Consider the following 24,164-nt stretch of genomic DNA (forward strand, 5'->3'; position numbering starts at 1 on the left):
GACCCGGTACCGCTTTGGTTTGGGTGAACTGAGGATGAAGAACCTTTAAAAAAGAGAGTCTGGGTTTATTTCTCCCAAGCCTTTGTGTGTACTGTGAAGGGTGGGAATGGGAAACAACTGTTCTCTTTACTAAAGTGATTGAAGATATGCCCAGGGGAAATAATTTGACATGTAATACTTCCCCAGCGGTCTTCCTGGGTATGGAACTGTACACTTTGGGCTGGTTTCCCAGACACAGATTAAGCCTAGTCGTGGACTAAGAAACATGTTCAATCAAGTTTCTCCATTGAAAAGGTTTTTTAGTTAAGCATTGGGCTTGTCTGGGAAATCCTAACCCTCCAATGTCCCTTCAGTTTTTCTGCCTGTCAGCTAACACAGTGGTGGGAGTGAATGACATAGTGGACGGAGTGAATGAGCTGCTGAAGCAGGCAGAGATCAACGTGGCCAAGGAGCTGGACTCTCCCCTGTCAGTCGGGGTGAGTTTGTTTGCGTCCCAAATGGCACCCTATTCACTTTTTATAGTTCACTACTTTTGACCAGGGCCCATATTTCATCTGTGCACCCCTGCATGTCAGTGAGTCTTATGGTGCTGTGAAGACAACTGGGAAACATGACGTCAGTGATCTTCAGGTCGGAAAGTTGGAGCTTTAGAACGATGGCAGAGTTTCCTGACTTGGAATTCTGAGTTGGATGACGGTTCAAAACGACTAGCTCGTCCCCCGTCCCCCCCGAGTTCCCAGTTGTCTTAAACACACTGAAGTATGAGATTTCCCAGTTATTTTGAACACGGCATTACCTCATCGTGTTTTACTCTGTTGTTGTTGACTTATTTGTTTACTCAACAGGAGCAGAACAACCATGAGACCAAGGCAGTGTCCAACGCTTTCCACAAAGTCATGCAGCACATTCAGAGTGAGCAGAGTCTGCTGAGTGACATTATGGAGAAATATCTGCTGAACACAAAGGTGAGAGAATTGTTTTAGATGTTTAAAGTGTTTAATTACCAGATTTTCCAGAAATCAAGGTTGGAAGATTCCCAGAATTGTGAGGGAATATGCAGGAAATCCGGAATCATCCAACCAAGATTTCTGGAAAACCTCAAATGTTCCCTTAATGTTGCGACCCTAATCTGAGTAGATCTTGCTGTTTGTCTTTAACCATATAACTTCTCTTTCTGCTGTGTCAGAACACTAGCAGACTGGAGATGTGCTCTTATCACGCTCAAACTCATGTTTTCTCCTATACCAAGGATCTTCTATTCAGTTTGTGTTCCATTCAGTTTGTGTTGCATTCAGTTTGTGTTGCATTCAGTTTGTGTTGCATTCAGTTTGTGTTGCATTCAGTTTGTGTTGCATTCAGTTTGTGTTCTATTCAGTTTAAGGGTGAGATGCTACAGTGGCAGAATGCTAGCCCGACTCCAGACGCTCTGTTCTCTGTGAAGAAACGTATCCGCAGCCTGAGGGCTCAGCTGAGGTGGAGACAGGTGGAGGAGGCCAGTCTGGAGGAGGTGAGAGACTAGGAAGTCTATTTAGTGCACTACTTTTGACCATGGCCCTCATAAATTAAGCTGCAGTGGCAGTTGTACAGATAACTCATCCGAAGGGCTTTGACTTGTCAAACAGGGCAGAAAGCTAACACAATATGATGCCCCATTTCCTTATTAATTCAGCCATTTACTTCGATAACTAGCTAGTTAAACTTAAGGGTCACCCTAATGCAGAATTCTATGCTTTAAACGCAGGGAAATAAATATACATCTCATAAGAAATATCTTGCTGCGTCTTGTAAACGCAGATCTAAAATGCTTATTGTAATTTCTGTTCGGCATCAAACTAATTTCGTTCTTCAGTTGCACTTCTCCACTCAGAATGCCCATTCCTGAATTCTCATCCATCAGCAGACAGTGCTCTGACTGATATGGAGCTACTGTTCTCCATCATTCTATCAGCAGACAGCGCTCTGACTGACGTGTAGCTACTGTTCTCCATCATTCTATCAGCAGACAGCGCTCTGACTGACGTGTAGCTACTGTTCTCCATCATTCTATCAGCAGACAGCGCTCTGACTGACGTGTAGCTACTGTTCTCCATCATTCTATCAGCAGACAGCGCTCTGACTGATGTGGAGCTACTGTTCTCCATCATTCTATCAGCAGACAGCGCTCTGACTGACGTGTAGCTACTGTTCTCCATCATTCTATCAGCGCTCTGACTGATGTGTAGCTACTGTTCTCCATCATTCTATCAGCAGACAGCGCTCTGACTGACGTGTAGCTACTGTTCTCCATCATTCTATCAGCAGACAGCGCTCTGACTGACGTGTAGCTACTGTTCTACATCACTCTATCAGCAGACAGCGCTCTGACTGACGTGGAGCTACTGTTCTCCATCATTCTATCAGCAGACAGCGCTCTGACTGATGTGGAGCTACTGTTCTCCATCATTCTATCAGCAGACAGCGCTCTGACTGACGTGTAGCTACTGTTCTCCATCATTCTATCAGCAGACAGCGCTCTGACTGATGTGGAGCTACTGTTCTCCATCATTCTATCAGCAGACAGCGCTCTGACTGATGTGGAGCTACTGTTCTCCATCATTCTATCAGCAGACAGCGCTCTGACTGATGTGTAGCTACTGTTCTCCATCATTCTATCAGCAGACAGCGCTCTGACTGATGTGGAGCTACTGTTCTCCATCATTCTATCAGCAGACAGCGCTCTGACTGACGTGTAGCTACTGTTCTCCATCATTCTATCAGCAGACAGCGCTCTGACTGATGTGGAGCTACTGTTCTTCATCATTCTATCAGCGCTCTGACTGACGTGTAGCTACTGTTCTCCATCATTCTATCAGCAGACAGCGCTCTGACTGATGTGTAGCTACTGTTCTCCATCATTCTATCAGCAGACAGCGCTCTGACTGATGTGTAGCTACTGTTCTCCATCATTCTATCAGCAGACAGCGCTCTGACTGATATGGAGCTACTGTTCTCCATCATTCTATCAGCAGACAGCGCTCTGACTGATGTGTAGCTACTGTTCTCCATCATTCTATCAGCAGACAGCGCTCTGACGGATGTGTAGCTACTGTTCTCCATCATTCTATCAGCAGACAGCGCTCTGACTGACGTGTAGCTACTGTTCTCCATCATTCTATCAGCAGACAGCGCTCTGACTGATGTGGAGCTACTGTTCTCCATCATTCTATCAGCAGACAGCGCTCTGACTGATGTGTAGCTACTGTTCTCCATCATTCTATCAGCAGACAGCGCTCTGACTGACGTGTAGCTACTGTTCTCCATCATTCTATCAGCAGACAGCGCTCTGACTGACGTGTAGCTACTGTTCTCCATCATTCTATCAGCAGACAGCGCTCTGACTGACGTGTAGCTACTGTTCTCCATCATTCTATCAGCAGACAGCGCTCTGACTGACGTGTAGCTACTGTTCTCCATCATTCTATCAGCAGACAGCGCTCTGACTGACGTGTAGCTACTGTTCTCCATCATTCTATCAGCAGACAGCGCTCTGACTGATGTGTAGCTACTGTTCTCCATCATTCTATCAGCAGACAGCGCTCTGACTGACGTGTAGCTACTGTTCTCCATCATTCTATCAGCAGACAGCGCTCTGACTGACGTGTAGCTACTGTTCTACATCACTCTATCAGCAGACAGCGCTCTGACTGACGTGGAGCTACTGTTCTCCATCATTCTATCAGCAGACAGCGCTCTGACTGATGTGGAGCTACTGTTCTCCATCATTCTATCAGCAGACAGCGCTCTGACTGACGTGTAGCTACTGTTCTCCATCATTCTATCAGCAGACAGCGCTCTGACTGATGTGTAGCTACTGTTCTCCATCATTCTATCAGCAGACAGCGCTCTGACTGATGTGGAGCTACTGTTCTCCATCATTCTATCAGCAGACAGCGCTCTGACTGATGTGTAGCTACTGTTCTCCATCATTCTATCAGCAGACAGCGCTCTGACTGATGTGTAGCTACTGTTCTCCATCATTCTATCAGCAGACAGCACTCTGACTGACGTGTAGCTACTGTTCTCCATCATTCTATCAGCAGACAGCGCTCTGACTGATGTGGAGCTACTGTTCTCCATCATTCTATCAGCAGACAGCGCTCTGACTGACGTGTAGCTACTGTTCTCCATCATTCTATCAGCGCTCTGACTGACGTGGAGCTACTGTTCTCCATCATTCTATCAGCAGACAGAGCTCTGACTGATGTGGAGCTACTGTTCTCCATCATTCTATCAGCAGACAGCGCTCTGACTGATGTGTAGCTACTGTTCTTCATCATTCTATCAGCGCTCTGACTGATGTGGAGCTACTGTTCTCCATCATTCTATCAGCAGACAGCGCTCTGACTAACGTGTAGCTACTGTTCTCCATCATTCTATCAGCAGACAGCGCTCTGACTGATGTGTAGCTACTGTTCTCCATCATTCTATCAGCAGACAGCGCTCTGACTGACGTGTAGCTACTGTTCTCCATCATTCTATCAGCGCTCTGACTGACGTGGAGCTACTGTTCTCCATCATTCTATCAGCGCTCTGACTGACGTGGAGCTACTGTTCTCCATCATTCTATCAGCAGACAGCGCTCTGACTGATGTGTAGCTACTGTTCTCCATCATTCTATCAGCAGACAGCGCTCTGACTGATGTGTAGCTACTGTTCTCCATCATTCTATCAGCTGACAGCACTCTGACTGATGTGTAGCTACTGTTCTCCATCATTCTATCAGCAGACAGCACTCTGACTGACGTGTAGCTACTGTTCTCCATTATTCTATTAGCAGACAGCACTCTGACTGACGTGAAGCTACTGTTCTCCATCATTCTATCAGCAGACAGCCCTCTGACTGACGTGTAGCTACTGTTCTCCATCATTCTATCAGCGCTCTGACTGACGTGGAGCTACTGTTCTCCATCATTCTATCAGCAGACAGCGCTCTGACTGATGTGTAGCTTCTGTTCTCCATCATTCTATCAGCAGACAGCGCTCTGACTGATGTGGAGCTACTGTTCTTCATCATTCTATCAGCAGACAGCGCTCTGACTGATGTGTAGCTACTGTTCTCCATCATTCTATAAGCAGACAGCGCTCTGACTGACGTGTAGCTACTGTTCTCCATCATTCTATCAGCGCTCTGACTGACGTGGAGCTACTGTTCTCCATCATTCTATCAGCAGACAGCGCTCTGACTGATGTGTAGCTACTGTTCTTCATCATTCTATCAGCGCTCTGACTGATGTGTAGCTACTGTTCTCCATCATTCTATCAGCAGACAGCGCTCTGACTGACGTGTAGCTACTGTTCTCCATCATTCTATCAGCAGACAGCGCTCTGACTGATGTGTAGCTACTGTTCTCCATCATTCTATCAGCAGACAGCGCTCTGACTGATGTGTAGCTACTGTTCTCCATCATTCTATCAGCAGACAGCGCTCTGACTGATATGGAGCTACTGTTCTCCATCATTCTATCAGCAGACAGCGCTCTGACTGATGTGTAGCTACTGTTCTCCATCATTCTATCAGCAGACAGCGCTCTGACGGATGTGTAGCTACTGTTCTCCATCATTCTATCAGCAGACAGCGCTCTGACTGACGTGTAGCTACTGTTCTCCATCATTCTATCAGCAGACAGCGCTCTGACTGACGTGGAGCTACTGTTCTCCATCATTCTATCAGCAGACAGCGCTCTGACTGATGTGTAGCTTCTGTTCTCCATCATTCTATCAGCAGACAGCGCTCTGACTGATGTGGAGCTACTGTTCTCCATTCTATCAGCAGACAGCGCTCTGACTGATGTGTAGCTACTGTTCTCCATCATTCTATCAGCAGACAGCGCTCTGACTGATATGGAGCTACTGTTCTCCATCATTCTATCAGCAGACAGCGCTCTGACTGATGTGTAGCTACTGTTCTCCATCATTCTATCAGCAGACAGCGCTCTGACTGATGTGTAGCTACTGTTCTCCATCATTCTATCAGCGCTCTGACTGACGTGTAGCTACTGTTCTCCATCATTCTATCAGCAGACAGCGCTCTGACTGATGTGGAGCTACTGTTCTCCATCATTCTATCAGCAGACAGCGCTCTGACTGATGTGTAGCTACTGTTCTCCATCATTCTATCAGCAGACAGCGCTCTGACTGATGTGTAGCTACTGTTCTCCATCATTCTATCAGCAGACAGCACTCTGACTGACGTGTAGCTACTGTTCTCCATCATTCTATCAGCGCTCTGACTGACGTGGAGCTACTGTTCTCCATCATTCTATCAGCAGACAGAGCTCTGACTGATGTGGAGCTACTGTTCTCCATCATTCTATCAGCAGACAGCGCTCTGACTGATGTGTAGCTACTGTTCTTCATCATTCTATCAGCGCTCTGACTGATGTGGAGCTACTGTTCTCCATCATTCTATCAGCAGACAGCGCTCTGACTAACGTGTAGCTACTGTTCTCCATCATTCTATCAGCAGACAGCGCTCTGACTGATGTGTAGCTACTGTTCTCCATCATTCTATCAGCAGACAGCGCTCTGACTGATGTGTAGCTACTGTTCTCCATCATTCTATCAGCAGACAGCGCTCTGACTGATATGGAGCTACTGTTCTCCATCATTCTATCAGCAGACAGCGCTCTGACTGATGTGTAGCTACTGTTCTCCATCATTCTATCAGCAGACAGCGCTCTGACGGATGTGTAGCTACTGTTCTCCATCATTCTATCAGCAGACAGCGCTCTGACTGACGTGTAGCTACTGTTCTCCATCATTCTATCAGCAGACAGCACTCTGACTGATGTGGAGCTACTGTTCTCCATCATTCTATCAGCAGACAGCGCTCTGACTGATGTGTAGCTACTGTTCTCCATCATTCTATCAGCAGACAGCGCTCTGACTGACGTGTAGCTACTGTTCTCCATCATTCTATCAGCGCTCTGACTGACGTGGAGCTACTGTTCTCCATCATTCTATCAGCGCTCTGACTGACGTGGAGCTACTGTTCTCCATCATTCTATCAGCAGACAGAGCTCTGACTGATGTGGAGCTACTGTTCTCCATCATTCTATCAGCAGACAGCGCTCTGACTGATGTGTAGCTACTGTTCTTCATCATTCTATCAGCGCTCTGACTGATGTGTAGCTACTGTTCTCCATCATTCTATCAGCAGACAGCGCTCTGACTGACGTGTAGCTACTGTTCTCCATCATTCTATAAGCAGACAGCGCTCTGACTGATGTGTAGCTACTGTTCTCCATCATTCTATCAGCAGACAGCGCTCTGACTGATGTGTAGCTACTGTTCTCCATCATTCTATCAGCAGACAGCGCTCTGACTGATATGGAGCTACTGTTCTCCATCATTCTATCAGCAGACAGCGCTCTGACTGATGTGTAGCTACTGTTCTCCATCATTCTATCAGCAGACAGCGCTCTGACGGATGTGTAGCTACTGTTCTCCATCATTCTATCAGCAGACAGCGCTCTGACTGACGTGTAGCTACTGTTCTCCATCATTCTATCAGCAGACAGCGCTCTGACTGACGTGGAGCTACTGTTCTCCATCATTCTATCAGCAGACAGCGCTCTGACTGATGTGTAGCTTCTGTTCTCCATCATTCTATCAGCAGACAGCGCTCTGACTGATGTGGAGCTACTGTTCTCCATTCTATCAGCAGACAGCGCTCTGACTGATGTGTAGCTACTGTTCTCCATCATTCTATCAGCAGACAGCGCTCTGACTGATATGGAGCTACTGTTCTCCATCATTCTATCAGCAGACAGCGCTCTGACTGATGTGTAGCTACTGTTCTCCATCATTCTATCAGCAGACAGCGCTCTGACTGATGTGTAGCTACTGTTCTCCATCATTCTATCAGCGCTCTGACTGACGTGTAGCTACTGTTCTCCATCATTCTATCAGCAGACAGAGCTCTGACTGACGTGGAGCTACTGTTCTCCATCATTCTATCAGCAGACAGCGCTCTGACTGATGTGGAGCTACTGTTCTCCATCATTCTATCAGCAGACAGCGCTCTGACTGATGTGGAGCTACTGTTCTCCATCATTCTATCAGCAGACAGCGCTCTGACTGACGTGTAGCTACTGTTCTCCATCATTCTATCAGCAGACAGCGCTCTGACTGACGTGTAGCTACTGTTCTCCATCATTCTATCAGCAGACAGCGCCCTGACTGACGTGTAGCTACTGTTCTCCATCATTCTATCAGCGCTCTGACTGACGTGGAGCTACTGTTCTCCATCATTCTATCAGCAGACAGAGCTCTGACTGATGTGGAGCTACTGTTCTCCATCATTCTATCAGCAGACAGCGCTCTGACTGATGTGTAGCTACTGTTCTCCATCATTCTATCAGCGCTCTGACTGACGTGTAGCTACTGTTCTCCATCATTCTATCAGCAGACAGCGCTCTGACTGATGTGGAGCTACTGTTCTCCATCATTCTATCAGCAGACAGCGCTCTGACTGATGTGTAGCTACTGTTCTCCATCATTCTATCAGCAGACAGCGCTCTGACTGATGTGTAGCTACTGTTCTCCATCATTCTATCAGCAGACAGCACTCTGACTGACGTGTAGCTACTGTTCTCCATCATTCTATCAGCGCTCTGACTGACGTGGAGCTACTGTTCTCCATCATTCTATCAGCAGACAGAGCTCTGACTGATGTGGAGCTACTGTTCTCCATCATTCTATCAGCAGACAGCGCTCTGACTGATGTGTAGCTACTGTTCTTCATCATTCTATCAGCGCTCTGACTGATGTGGAGCTACTGTTCTCCATCATTCTATCAGCAGACAGCGCTCTGACTAACGTGTAGCTACTGTTCTCCATCATTCTATCAGCAGACAGCGCTCTGACTGATGTGTAGCTACTGTTCTCCATCATTCTATCAGCAGACAGCGCTCTGACTGATGTGTAGCTACTGTTCTCCATCATTCTATCAGCAGACAGCGCTCTGACTGATATGGAGCTACTGTTCTCCATCATTCTATCAGCAGACAGCGCTCTGACTGATGTGTAGCTACTGTTCTCCATCATTCTATCAGCAGACAGCGCTCTGACGGATGTGTAGCTACTGTTCTCCATCATTCTATCAGCAGACAGCGCTCTGACTGACGTGTAGCTACTGTTCTCCATCATTCTATCAGCAGACAGCACTCTGACTGATGTGGAGCTACTGTTCTCCATCATTCTATCAGCAGACAGCGCTCTGACTGATGTGTAGCTACTGTTCTCCATCATTCTATCAGCAGACAGCGCTCTGACTGACGTGTAGCTACTGTTCTCCATCATTCTATCAGCGCTCTGACTGACGTGGAGCTACTGTTCTCCATCATTCTATCAGCGCTCTGACTGACGTGGAGCTACTGTTCTCCATCATTCTATCAGCAGACAGAGCTCTGACTGATGTGGAGCTACTGTTCTCCATCATTCTATCAGCAGACAGCGCTCTGACTGATGTGTAGCTACTGTTCTTCATCATTCTATCAGCGCTCTGACTGATGTGTAGCTACTGTTCTCCATCATTCTATCAGCAGACAGCGCTCTGACTGACGTGTAGCTACTGTTCTCCATCATTCTATAAGCAGACAGCGCTCTGACTGATGTGTAGCTACTGTTCTCCATCATTCTATCAGCAGACAGCGCTCTGACTGATGTGTAGCTACTGTTCTCCATCATTCTATCAGCAGACAGCGCTCTGACTGATATGGAGCTACTGTTCTCCATCATTCTATCAGCAGACAGCGCTCTGACTGATGTGTAGCTACTGTTCTCCATCATTCTATCAGCAGACAGCGCTCTGACGGATGTGTAGCTACTGTTCTCCATCATTCTATCAGCAGACAGCGCTCTGACTGACGTGTAGCTACTGTTCTCCATCATTCTATCAGCAGACAGCGCTCTGACTGACGTGGAGCTACTGTTCTCCATCATTCTATCAGCAGACAGCGCTCTGACTGATGTGTAGCTTCTGTTCTCCATCATTCTATCAGCAGACAGCGCTCTGACTGATGTGGAGCTACTGTTCTCCATTCTATCAGCAGACAGCGCTCTGACTGATGTGTAGCTACTGTTCTCCATCATTCTATCAGCAGACAGCGCTCTGACTGATATGGAGCTACTGTTCTCCATCATTCTATCAGCAGACAGCGCTCTGACTGATGTGTAGCTACTGTTCTCCATCATTCTATCAGCAGACAGCGCTCTGACTGATGTGTAGCTACTGTTCTCCATCATTCTATCAGCGCTCTGACTGACGTGTAGCTACTGTTCTCCATCATTCTATCAGCAGACAGAGCTCTGACTGACGTGGAGCTACTGTTCTCCATCATTCTATCAGCAGACAGCGCTCTGACTGATGTGGAGCTACTGTTCTCCATCATTCTATCAGCAGACAGCGCTCTGACTGATGTGGAGCTACTGTTCTCCATCATTCTATCAGCAGACAGCGCTCTGACTGACGTGTAGCTACTGTTCTCCATCATTCTATCAGCAGACAGCGCTCTGACTGACGTGTAGCTACTGTTCTCCATCATTCTATCAGCAGACAGCGCCCTGACTGACGTGTAGCTACTGTTCTCCATCATTCTATCAGCGCTCTGACTGACGTGGAGCTACTGTTCTCCATCATTCTATCAGCAGACAGCGCTCTGACTGACGTGTAGCTACTGTTCTCCATCATTCTATCAGCAGACAGCGCTCTGACTGATGTGTAGCTACTGTTCTCCATCATTCTATCAGCAGACAGCGCTCTGACTGATGTGGAGCTACTGTTCTCCATCATTCTATCAGCAGACAGCGCTCTGACTGACGTGTAGCTACTGTTCTCCATCATTCTATCAGCAGACAGCGCTCTGACTGACGTGTAGCTACTGTTCTCCATCATTCTATCAGCAGACAGCGCCCTGACTGACGTGTAGCTACTGTTCTCCATCATTCTATCAGCAGACAGCGCTCTGACTGACGTGGAGCTACTGTTCTCCATCATTCTATCAGCAGACAGAGCTCTGACTGATGTGTAGCTACTGTTCTCCATCATTCTATCAGCAGACAGCGCTCTGACTGATGTGGAGCTACTGTTCTCCATCATTCTATCAGCGCTCTGAGTGACGTGGAGCTACTGTTCTCCATCATTCTATCAGCAGACAGCGCTCTGACTGACGTGGAGCTACTGTTCTCCATCATTCTATCAGCAGACAGCGCTCTGACTGACGTGTAGCTACTGTTCTCCATCATTCTATCAGCAGACAGCGCTCTGACTGATGTGTAGCTACTGTTCTCCATCATTCTATCAGCAGACAGCGCTCTGACTGATGTGTAGCTACTGTTCTCCATCATTCTATCAGCAGACAGCGCTCTGACTGACGTGGAGCTACTGTTCTCCATCATTCTATCAGCAGACAGCGCTCTGACTGACGTGGAGCTACTGTTCTCCATCATTCTATCAGCAGACAGCACTCTGACTGATGTGTAGCTACTGTTCTCCATCATTCTATCAGCAGACAGCGCTCTGACGGATGTGTAGCTACTGTTCTCCATCATTCTATCAGCAGACAGCGCTCTGACTGATGTGGAGCTACTGTTCTCCATCATTCTATCAGCAGACAGCGCTCTGACTGATGTGGAGCTACTGTTCTCCATCACTCTTTCAGCAGACAGCGCTCTGACTGACGTGTAGCTACTGTTCTCCATCATTCTATCAGCAGACAGCGCTCTGACTGACGTGTAGCTACTGTTCTCCATCATTCTATCAGCAGACAGCGCTCTGACTGACGTGTAGCTACTGTTCTCCATCATTCTATCAGCAGACAGCACTCTGACTGACGTGTAGCTACTGTTCTCCATCATTCTATCAGCGCTCTGACTGACGTGTAGCTACTGTTCTCCATCATTCTATCAGCGCTCTGACTGACGTGTAGCTACTGTTCTCCATCATTCTATCAGCAGACAGCACTTTGACTGACGTGTAGCTACTGTTCTTCATCATTCTATCAGCAGACAGCGCTCTGACTGATGTGTAGCTACTGTTCTCCATCATTCTATCAGCAGACAGCGCTCTGATTGACGTGTAGCTACTGTTCTCCATCATTCTATCAGCAGACAGCGCTCTGACTGACGTGTAGCTACTGTTCTCCATCATTCTATCAGCAGACAGCACTCTGACTGACGTGTAGCTACTGTTCTCCATCATTCTATCAGCGCTCTGACTGACGTGTAGCTACTGTTCTCCATCATTCTATCAGCGCTCTGACTGACGTGTAGCTACTGTTCTCCATCATTCTATCAGCAGACAGCACTCTGACTGACGTGTAGCTACTGTTCTCCATCATTCTATCAGCAGACAGCACTCTGACTGATGTGTAGCTACTGTTCTCCATCATTCTATCAGCAGACAGCGCTCTGACTGACGTGTAGCTACTGTTCTCCATCATTCTATCAGCAGACAGCGCTCTGACTGATGTGGAGCTACTGTTCTCCATCATTCTATCAGCAGACAGCACTCTGACTGATGTGGAGCTACTGTTCTCCATCATTCTATCAGCAGACAGCGCTCTGACTGATGTGGAGCTACTGTTCTCCATCATTCTATCAGCAGACAGCGCTCTGACTGACGTGTAGCTACTGTTCTCCATCATTCTATCAGCAGACAGCGCTCTGACTGACGTGTAGCTACTGTTCTCCATCATTCTATCAGCAGACAGCGCCCTGACTGACGTGTAGCTACTGTTCTCCATCATTCTATCAGCGCTCTGACTGACGTGGAGCTACTGTTCTCCATCATTCTATCAGCAGACAGCGCTCTGACTGATGTGGAGCTACTGTTCTCCATCATTCTATCAGCAGACAGCGCTCTGACTGACGTGTAGCTACTGTTCTCCATCATTCTATCAGCAGACAGCGCTCTGACTGACGTGTAGCTACTGTTCTCCATCATTCTATCAGCAGACAGCGCCCTGACTGACGTGTAGCTACTGTTCTCCATCATTCTATCAGCAGACAGCGCTCTGACTGACGTGGAGCTACTGTTCTCCATCATTCTATCAGCAGACAGAGCTCTGACTGATGTGTAGCTACTGTTCTCCATCATTCTATCAGCAGACAGCGCTCTGACTGATGTGGAGGTACTGTTCTCCATCATTCTATCAGCGCTCTGAGTGACGTGGAGCTACTGTTCTCCATCATTCTATCAGCAGACAGCGCTCTGACTGACGTGGAGCTACTGTTCTCCATCATTCTATCAGCAGACAGCGCTCTGACTGACGTGTAGCTACTGTTCTCCATCATTCTATCAGCAGACAGCGCTCTGACTGACGTGTAGCTACTGTTCTCCATCATTCTATCAGCAGACAGAGCTCTGACTGACGTGTAGCTACTGTTCTCCATCATTCTATCAGCAGACAGCGCTCTGACTGACGTGTAGCTACTGTTCTCCATCATTCTATCAGCGCTCTGACTGACGTGTAGCTACTGTTCTCCATCATTCTATCAGCGCTCTGACTGACGTGTAGCTACTGTTCTCCATCATTCTATCAGCAGACAGCACTTTGACTGACGTGTAGCTACTGTTCTTCATCATTCTATCAGCAGACAGCGCTCTGACTGATGTGTAGCTACTGTTCTCCATCATTCTATCAGCAGACAGCGCTCTGACTGATGTGTAGCTACTGTTCTCCATCATTCTATCAGCAGACAGCGCTCTGACTGACGTGTAGCTACTGTTCTCCATCATTCTATCAGCAGACAGCGCTCTGACTGACGTGTAGCTACTGTTCTCCATCATTCTATCAGCAGACAGCACTCTGACTGACGTGTAGCTACTGTTCTCCATCATTCTATCAGCGCTCTGACTGACGTGTAGCTACTGTTCTCCATCATTCTATCAGCGCTCTGACTGACGTGTAGCTACTGTTCTCCATCATTCTATCAGCAGACAGCACTCTGACTGACGTGTAGCTACTGTTCTCCATCATTCTATCAGCAGACAGCACTCTGACTGATGTGTAGCTACTGTTCTCCATCATTCTATCAGCAGACAGCACTCTGACTGATGTGGAGCTACTGTTCTCCATCATTCTATCAGCAGACAGCACTCTGACTGATGTGTAGCTACTGTTCTCCATCACTCTTTCAGCAGACAGCGCTCTGACTGATGTGTAGCTACTGTTCTCCATCATTCTATCAGCAGACAGCACTCTGACTGATGTGTAGCTACTGTTCTCCATCACTCTTTCAGCAGACAGCGCTCTGACTGATGTGGAGCTACTGTTCTCCATCATTCTATCAGCAGACAGCGCTCTGACTGATGTGGAGCTACTGTTCTCCATCATTCTATCAGCAGACAGCACTCTGACTGATGTGGAGCTACTGTTCTCCATCATTCTATCAGCAGACAGCGCTCTGACTGATGTGTAGCTACTGTTCTCCATCATTCTATCAGCAGACAGCGCTCTGACTGATGTGTAGCTACTGTTCTCCATCATTCTATCAGCAGACAGCGCTCTGACTGATGTGTAGCTACTGTTCTCCATCATTCTATCAGCAGACAGCGCTCTGACTGATGTGTAGCTACTGTTCTCCATCATTCTATCAGCAGACAGCGCTCTGACTGACGTGTAGCTACTGTTCTCCATCATTCTATCAGCAGACAGCGCTCTGACTGACGTGTAGCTACTGTTCTCCATCATTCTATCAGCAGACAGCGCTCTGACTGATGTGTAGCTACTGTTCTCCATCATTCTATCAGCAGACAGCACTCTGACTGACGTGTAGCTACTGTTCTCCATCATTCTATCAGCGCTCTGACTGACGTGTAGCTACTGTTCTCCATCATTCTATCAGCGTTCTGACTGACGTGTAGCTACTGTTCTCCATCATTCTATCAGCAGACAGCACTCTGACTGATGTGTAGCTACTGTTCTCCATCATTCTATCAGCAGACAGCGCTCTGACTGACGTGTAGCTACTGTTCTCCATCATTCTATCAGCAGACAGCGCTCTGACTGATGTGGAGCTACTGTTCTCCATCATTCTATCAGCAGACAGCACTCTGACTGATGTGGAGCTACTGTTCTCCATCATTCTATCAGCAGACAGCGCTCTGACTGACGTGTAGCTACTGTTCTCCATCATTCTATCAGCAGACAGCGCTCTGACTGACGTGTAGCTACTGTTCTCCATCATTCTATCAGCAGACAGCACTCTGACTGACGTGTAGCTACTGTTCTCCATCATTCTATCAGCGCTCTGACTGACGTGTAGCTACTGTTCTCCATCATTCTATCAGCGCTCTGACTGACGTGTAGCTACTGTTCTCCATCATTCTATCAGCAGACAGCACTCTGACTGACGTGTAGCTACTGTTCTCCATCATTCTATCAGCAGACAGCACTCTGACTGATGTGTAGCTACTGTTCTCCATCATTCTATCAGCAGACAGCGCTCTGACTGACGTGTAGCTACTGTTCTCCATCATTCTATCAGCAGACAGCGCTCTGACTGATGTGGAGCTACTGTTCTCCATCATTCTATCAGCAGACAGCACTCTGACTGATGTGGAGCTACTGTTCTCCATCATTCTATCAGCAGACAGCACTCTGACTGATGTGTAGCTACTGTTCTCCATCACTCTTTCAGCAGACAGCGCTCTGACTGATGTGTAGCTACTGTTCTCCATCATTCTATCAGCAGACAGCACTCTGACTGATGTGTAGCTACTGTTCTCCATCACTCTTTCAGCAGACAGCGCTCTGACTGATGTGGAGCTACTGTTCTCCATCATTCTATCAGCAGACAGCGCTCTGACTGATGTGGAGCTACTGTTCTCCATCATTCTATCAGCAGACAGCACTCTGACTGATGTGGAGCTACTGTTCTCCATCATTCTATCAGCAGACAGCGCTCTGACTGATGTGTAGCTACTGTTCTCCATCATTCTATCAGCAGACAGCGCTCTGACTGATGTGTAGCTACTGTTCTCCATCATTCTATCAGCAGACAGCGCTCTGACTGATGTGTAGCTACTGTTCTCCATCATTCTATCAGCAGACAGCGCTCTGACTGATGTGTAGCTACTGTTCTCCATCATTCTATCAGCAGACAGCGCTCTGACTGACGTGTAGCTACTGTTCTCCATCATTCTATCAGCAGACAGCGCTCTGACTGACGTGTAGCTACTGTTCTCCATCATTCTATCAGCAGACAGCGCTCTGACTGATGTGTAGCTACTGTTCTCCATCATTCTATCAGCAGACAGCACTCTGACTGACGTGTAGCTACTGTTCTCCATCATTCTATCAGCGCTCTGACTGACGTGTAGCTACTGTTCTCCATCATTCTATCAGCAGACAGCACTCTGACTGACGTGTAGCTACTGTTCTCCATCATTCTATCAGCAGACAGCACTCTGACTGACGTGTAGCTACTGTTCTCCATCATTCTATCAGCAGACAGCACTCTGACTGATGTGTAGCTACTGTTCTCCATCATTCTATCAGCAGACAGCGCTCTGACTGACGTGTAGCTACTGTTCTCCATCATTCTATCAGCAGACAGCGCTCTGACTGATGTGGAGCTACTGTTCTCCATCATTCTATCAGCAGACAGCACTCTGACTGATGTGGAGCTACTGTTCTCCATCATTCTATCAGCAGACAGCACTCTGACTGATGTGTAGCTACTGTTCTCATCACTCTTTCAGCAGACAGCGCTCTGACTGATGTGTAGCTACTGTTCTCCATCATTCTATCAGCAGACAGCACTCTGACTGATGTGTAGCTACTGTTCTCCATCACTCTTTCAGCAGACAGCGCTCTGACTGATGTGTAGCTACTGTTCTCCATCATTCTATCAGCAGACAGCACTCTGACTGATGTGTAGCTACTGTTCTCCATCACTCTTTCAGCAGACAGCGCTCTGACTGACGTGTAGCTACTGTTCTCCATCATTCTATCAGCAGACAGCGCTCTGACTGACGTGGAGCTACTGTTCTCCATCATTCTATCAGCAGACAGCACTCTGACTGACGTGTAGCTACTGTTCTCCATCATTCTATCAGCAGACAGCGCTCTGACTGATGTGGAGCTACTGTTCTCCATCATTCTATCAGCAGACAGCACTCTGACTGATATGTAGCTACTTTTCTCAGTGTAGCCAGCCATTTTTCACCATTAAAATGAAAGATTAACTTTAAACAAAACATCAGGACATTTAGCTGGCTACATTCTCTCTATGATAAACATTAGAAATATGATGGCCCTGCATCGCTTTAGCAACAACAAAAAAGACCTTGCTTTTTCATTGTAAGCTCATTTACTTGTGTGTCTGCCAGCCAAATAGTGTTGCACTTCTGTTGTAAATGAAGCTATTTTCTGATGAATGTGTTGCACTAATGTATTTTCTGTGAAGGAAACTATAGTTGCATGCCCCTGATCACTACTGAAGCAAAAAAAAAAGAAGAAGACTTTCTATATAAAACGTGACCCCTGTCAATACACAGCTGGACTCACCTGCTCCCGCTTTCTCCTGTTGTGCTATTTACAACACACAGCTGGACTCACCTGCTCCCGCTTTCTCCTGTTGTGCTATTTACAACACACAGCTGGACTCACCTGCTCCCGCTTTCTCCTGTTGTGCTATTTACAAACACACACGTGACTGTCTCAACTGTTCTGGGGAACTACGGTGAGCTTCATAATGTGACAGGTGAAATGATCAACGCCATCTGCTTTATCTCCTAACGTATTGCACAAGTTGACTGCAGGTATTTATTTAAGTAGCTACAAATATAAAAATGTATTGAAACACTTCAACTTCCAGTAAATAACATCGTCCTATCACTAAAATATGTACAAAAGCACAGACTTTGACCAGACTGCTCTGCACTAACACTATGGCTAAACATGCTGTAGATGACGAAAGTGGAGACATGGAGAATAGTTCTGTATTGAAACCCCCCCCCCCCCCCCCCCCCCCAAAAATAGTTTAAACGGCATTGAAAAACCAATCTGTGGCCATTTCCAAATACCCCGGTATACCGGCCAAGCCTATAGGATGCCGCTTGGAACACAGTCCCAGAACAGCAGGCTTGTCTGCCGAGGATACCCAGCTCGTGTGCTCAATTTGTACAGTTATTATGGCCGAATGATTTCCTGTGAATGCAGTAGTGAGTAGAGTGGTAATATAGGAAAGGGAGGTTTATTAATGGTTTCTCCTGTCAGGCTGAAGATTTTGACCTAACAGAGATTCTGAAGAAGAAGGAAGAGATCGCTGAGACCAGAAACACTCTTTTCCAAGAAATCGGTCAAGAAAGAAAAGAATATGTACGTTACATGTTCCAACATCTTTCTATCATTCTAATTCTGTCATTTATGTTCTGTCATTCTAATTCTGTCATTTATGTTCTGTCATTCTAATTCTGTCATTTATATGTTCTGTCATTCTAATTCTGTCATTTATATGTTCTGTCATTCTAATTCTGTCATTTATATGTTCTGTCATTCTAATTCTGTCATTTATGTGTTCTGTCATTGTCATTCTGTGTTCCAACTAAGTCCGGGAACACTTCCACACTTCTCATCAAATCAGTTCCACTCATCACACCCCTCCCTAATAGCTGTGTCATGTTTGTGTTGTAGATGAAGCTCAGTACTCTGGCTGAAGGCTGCTGTCCTGAGCTCCCCCTGCTCTATCCTGAGGCAGACATCCACAGCCACATGGTGAGACACAACCTGAGTCCTGACTGATCCAACTATACCTCTGTACAAGACCATATGGAAAACAGGACATGGTCACATTGTGCTGCAGTACTATCCCCTAGTGGAAATCTGTGAATGTATTATTTCAGTGTGTGTTCCTAATTACCATGTTCTCATCATGTATGTATTATTAGCAGCACCTACGTATTTCACAGATGTGGGTGTGTGTGTGTGTGCAGAGCTCTGGAGGTCTGTTGGTGAAGAGTCTGGACAGGGACATGTTTGACGCTGAGCCCATGAAGGAGCTGAGTGGACGCAGGCCTCTGGTCTGTACTGAGTTCCAGGGACAGAGGGTCATACTCAAGGTAACCCCTTTTTCACACACCTTTTTAGGGCTACGTCCAAAATAGGACCCTATTCTCTCTATAGTGCACTACTTTTGACTAGGGGCCCATAGAGCTCTGGTTAAAAGTAGTGCACTATATAGGGTGCTATGTGGGAGTCAACCTTACAGGTTAAAAACATTGTGTAAATGTGGAACTCTGTCAGGACCAAATGTGAGCAAACATTTTGAAGCAGAATGATAGTTCTTTTTGAACATGTTCAGGTATTACTGCTCCTGTTTAAAGACGTTTGATCACGTTCAGTGCCAACTGAGAGACCCTGGTCTTTTGACAGAGGTTTAGTTGTTATCCTTATTGGTGGTTTGTGTCTGGGTTCCCTGTCAGGGTTACACGGTGAATGAGGAGGCAGAGGCCAGAGTGCTGGAGAGAACCTCCCAGTTTCACAGAACCAGGACGCAACGGGAGAGTCAGACTGACGCTGGAATACTCCCTCTTCTGGCACTGTTCTTTGGCAAGGTACTGCTCACTAAGCTTCCCTGTCTCGACCCAGTCACTCAGCTTCCCTGTCTCGACCCAGTCACTCAGCTTCCCTGTCTCGACCCAGTCACTCAGCTTCCCTGTCTCGACCCAGTCACTCAGCTTCCCTGTCTCGACCCAGTCACTCAGCTTCCCTGTCTCGACCCAGTCACTCAGCTTCCCTGTCTCGACCCAGTCACTCAGCTTCCCTGTCTCGATCCAGTCACTCAGCTTCCCTGTCTCGACCCAGTCACTCAGCTTCCCTGCCTCGACCCAGTCACTCAGCTTCCCTGCCTCGACCCAGTCACTCAGCTTCCCTGCCTCGACCCAGTCACTCAGCTTCCCTGTCTCGACCCAGTCACTCAGCTTCCCTGTCTCGACCCAGTCACTCAGCTTCCCTGCCTCGACCCAGTCACTCAGCTTCCCTGCCTCGACCCAGTCACTCAGCTTCCCTGCCTCGACCCAGTCACTCAGCTTCCCTGTCTCGACCCAGTCACTCAGCTTCCCTGTCTCGACCCAGTCACTCAGCTTCCCTGTCTCGACCCAGTCACTCAGCTTCCCTGCCTCGACCCAGTCACTCAGCTTCCCTGCCTCGACCCAGTCACTCAGCTTCCCTGCCTCGACCCAGTCACTCAGCTTCCCTGCCTCGACCCAGTCACTCAGCTTCCCTGTCTCGACCCAGTCACTCAGCTTCCCTGTCTCGACCCAGTCACTCAGCTTCCCTGTCTCGACCCAGTCACTCAGCTTCCCTGTCTCGACCCAGTCACTCAGCTTCCCTGTCTCGACCCAGTCACTAAGCTTCCCTGTCTCGACCCAGTCACTCAGCTTCCCTGTCTCGACCCAGTCACTCAGCTTCATATGTCTTCCTGTCTTACAAGCCACATGGTTCATGATCTGAGGAACTTGACTTAGACTTGAAGCCAATTTATGCTTGATCCGAAAATGCGGTCTGAGGCTTCGTATGGAGGGTGTGATGCAATTGCGGAGTCTCCTGAGGCGTGCAGAGGCCAAGTCAAGCTCCGTACCGCATCGCCGTGAGCCTCCCAAAGTTTGTAACAATGCAGAGGGCTCTGTTTAGCTCTGCGTTGACATGATTGGTTGACAGTAGGTGGGGGCGGAATGTCCTGTATAAACACACACACTTCCTTGACAACTTCCTTGACAACAGCTCTGCTCCGCTAAGCGTGGGAAGTATGAAAGCCCTGAAGTCTGTGGAGGCTACATCGTAGTAAATGTTACAGCCACTTCAGATGTCTGATTGACCAGGCAGAGCCTTTTAGAGGTCGTGTTCTCCATTTGTCATGATGTATGTTTTACGATGACCCCTTCTCTTTCAGTCAGACCCTCTTGCCTATGTGATGGTGCCATACTTCCCCAATGGAAGTCTCTGGGCTGTTCAGGCTGACAAACCCCTAACTGCCACAGTGAGTTCTCTCGGCTACCGTCCTCATATTTCACCTTTACAGTTACAAAACTCTCCCAAAATTCCCAGGTTTCCATAAATCCTGGTTTGAGGATTCCTGGATTTCCCTTCTTCCAACGGAGTTTTCTGGAAAATCGGGCAATTTTGGAACCTTATTCGCATGCCCTTGTTTTGTAGTAGTATAACACATTGACCTACTGTCCTGTCTCTCCCATCAGGAGACTGTAGTAGTATAACACATTGACCTACTGCCCTGTCTCTCCCATCAGGAGACTGTAGTAGTATAACACATTGACCTACTGCCCTGTCTCTCCCATCAGGAGACTGTAGTAGTATAACACATTGACCTACTGTCCTGTCTCTCTCATCAGGAGACTGTAGTAGTATAACACATTGACCTACTGTCCTGTCTCTCCCATCAGGAGACTGGTAGTATAACACATTGACCTACTGTCCTGTCTCTCCCATCAGGAGACTGTAGTAGTATAACACATTGACCTACTGTCCTGTCTCTCCCATCAGGAGACTGGTAGTATAACACATTGACCTACTGTCCTGTCTCTCCCATCAGGAGACTGGTAGTATAACACATTGACCTACTGTCCTGTCTCTCCCATCAGGAGACTGTAGTAGTATAACACATTGACCTACTGTCCTGTCTCTCCCATCAGGAGACTGTAGTAGTAGAACACATTGACCTACTGTCCTGTCTCTCTCATCAGGAGACTGTAGTAGTAGAACACATTGACCTACTGTCCTGTCTCTCCCATCAGGAGACTGTAGTAGTATAACACATTGACCTACTGTCCTGTCTCTCCCATCAGGAGACTGTAGTAGTATAACACATTGACCTACTGTCCTGTCTCTCCCATCAGGAGACTGGTAGTATAACATATTGACCTACTGCCCTGTCTCTCCCATCAGGAGACTGTAGTAGTATAACACATTGACCTACTGTCCTGTCTCTCCCATCAGGAGACTGGTAGTATAACACATTGACCTACTGTCCTGTCTCTCCCATCAGGAGACTGGTAGTATAACACATTGACCTAATGTCCTGTCTCTCCCATCAGGAGACTGTAGTAGTATAACACATTGACCTACTGTCCTGTCTCTCCCATCAGGAGACTGGTAGTATAACACATTGACCTACTGTCCTGTCTCTCCCATCAGGAGACTGGTAGTATAACACATTGACCTACTGTCCTGTCTCTCCCATCAGGAGACTGTAGTAGTATAACACATTGACCTACTGTCCTGTCTCTCCCATCAGGAGACTGTAGTAGTATAACACATTGACCTACTGTCCTGTCTCTCCCATCAGGAGACTGGTAGTATAACACATTGACCTACTGTCCTGTCTCTCCCATCAGGAGACTGGTAGTATAACACATTGACCTACTGTCCTGTCTCTCCCATCAGGAGACTGTAGTAGTATAACACATTGACCTACTGTCCTGTCTCTCCCATCAGGAGACTGTAGTAGTATAACACATTGACCTACTGTCCTGTCTCTCTCATCAGGAGACTGTAGTAGTATAACACATTGACCTACTGTCCTGTCTCTCCCATCAGGAGACTGTAGTAGTATAACACATTGACCTACTGTCTTGTCTCTCCCATCAGGAGACTGGTAGTATAACACATTGACCTACTGTCCTGTCTCTCCCATCAGGAGACTGTAGTAGTATAACACATTGACCTACTGTCCTGTCTCTCCCATCAGGAGACTGTAGTAGTATAACACATTGACCTACTGTCCTGTCTCTCCCATCAGGAGACTGGTAGTATAACACATTGACCTACTGTCCTGTCTCTCCCATCAGGAGACTGGTAGTATAACACATTGACCTACTGTCCTGTCTCTCCCATCAGGAGACTGGTAGTATAACACATTGACCTACTGTCCTGTCTCTCCCATCAGGAGACTGGTAGTATAACACATTGACCTACTGTCTTGTCTCTCCCATCAGGAGACTGGTAGTATAACACATTGACCTACTGTCCTGTCTCTCCCATCAGGAGACTGGTAGTATAACACATTGACCTACTGTCCCGTCTCTCCCATCAGGAGACTGGTAGTATAACACATTGATCTACTGTCCCGTCTCTCCCATCAGGAGACTGTAGTAGTATAACACATTGACCTACTGTCCTGTCTCTCCCATCAGGAGACTGGTAGTATAACACATTGACCTACTGTCCTGTCCCTCCCATCAGGAGACTGGTAGTATAACACATTGACCTACTGTCCTGTCTCTCCCATCAGGAGACTGGTAGTATAACACATTGACCTAATGTCCTGTCTCTCCCATCAGGAGACTGGTAGTATAACACATTGACCTACTGTCCTGTCTCTCCCATCAGGAGACTGGTAGTATAACACCTTGACCTACTGTCTTGTCTCTCCCATCAGGAGACTGTAGTAGTATAACACATTGACCTACTGTCCTGTCTCTCCCATCAGGAGACTGTAGTAGTATAACACATTGACCTACTGTCCTGTCTCTCTCATCAGGAGACTGTAGTAGTAGAACACATTGACCTACTGTCCTGTCTCTCCCATCAGGAGACTGTAGTAGTATAACACATTGACCTACTGTCCTGTCTCTCCCATCAGGAGACTGTAGTAGTATAACACATTGACCTACTGTCCTGTCTCTCCCATCAGGAGACTGTAGTAGTATAACACATTGACCTACTGTCCTGTCTCTCCCATCAGGAGACTGTAGTAGTATAACACATTGACCTACTGTCCTGTCTCTCCCATCAGGAGACTGTAGTAGTATAACACATTGACCTACTGTCCTGTCTCTCCCATCAGGAGACTGTAGTAGTATAACACATTGACCTACTGTCCTGTCTCTCCCATCAGGAGACTGTAGTAGTATAACACATTGACCTACTGTCCTGTCTCTCCCATCAGGAGACTGTAGTAGTATAACACATTGATCTACTGTCCTGTCTCTCTCATCAGGAGACTGTAGTAGTATAACACATTGACCTACTGTCTTGTCTCTCCCATCAGGAGACTGGTAGTATAACACATTGACCTACTGTCCTGTCTCTCTCATCAGGAGACTGTAGTAGTATAACACATTGACCTACTGTCCTGTCTCTCCCATCAGGAGACTGGTA

General features: G+C 47.2%; 1 protein-coding gene across 1 annotated transcript in view; it reads left to right on the plus strand.

Moving 5' to 3' along the window:
- The window catches only part of LOC120030946 (serine/threonine-protein kinase 31-like), a 63,388-nt gene that overhangs the window by 23,716 nt on the left and 15,508 nt on the right, over positions 1–24,164 (plus strand). Inside the window, exons 14-21 of the mRNA XM_038976452.1 lie at positions 354–470; positions 846–965; positions 1,376–1,507; positions 18,267–18,368; positions 18,684–18,764; positions 18,983–19,108; positions 19,472–19,603; positions 20,941–21,027. Coding sequence (XP_038832380.1) covers positions 354–470; positions 846–965; positions 1,376–1,507; positions 18,267–18,368; positions 18,684–18,764; positions 18,983–19,108; positions 19,472–19,603; positions 20,941–21,027 — 897 coding nt within the window. The remainder of the gene's footprint in view (positions 1–353; positions 471–845; positions 966–1,375; positions 1,508–18,266; positions 18,369–18,683; positions 18,765–18,982; positions 19,109–19,471; positions 19,604–20,940; positions 21,028–24,164) is intronic.

Source organism: Salvelinus namaycush, chromosome 37 (assembly GCF_016432855.1).
Source record: "Salvelinus namaycush isolate Seneca chromosome 37, SaNama_1.0, whole genome shotgun sequence".
Classification (NCBI taxonomy): domain Eukaryota; kingdom Metazoa; phylum Chordata; class Actinopteri; order Salmoniformes; family Salmonidae; genus Salvelinus; species Salvelinus namaycush.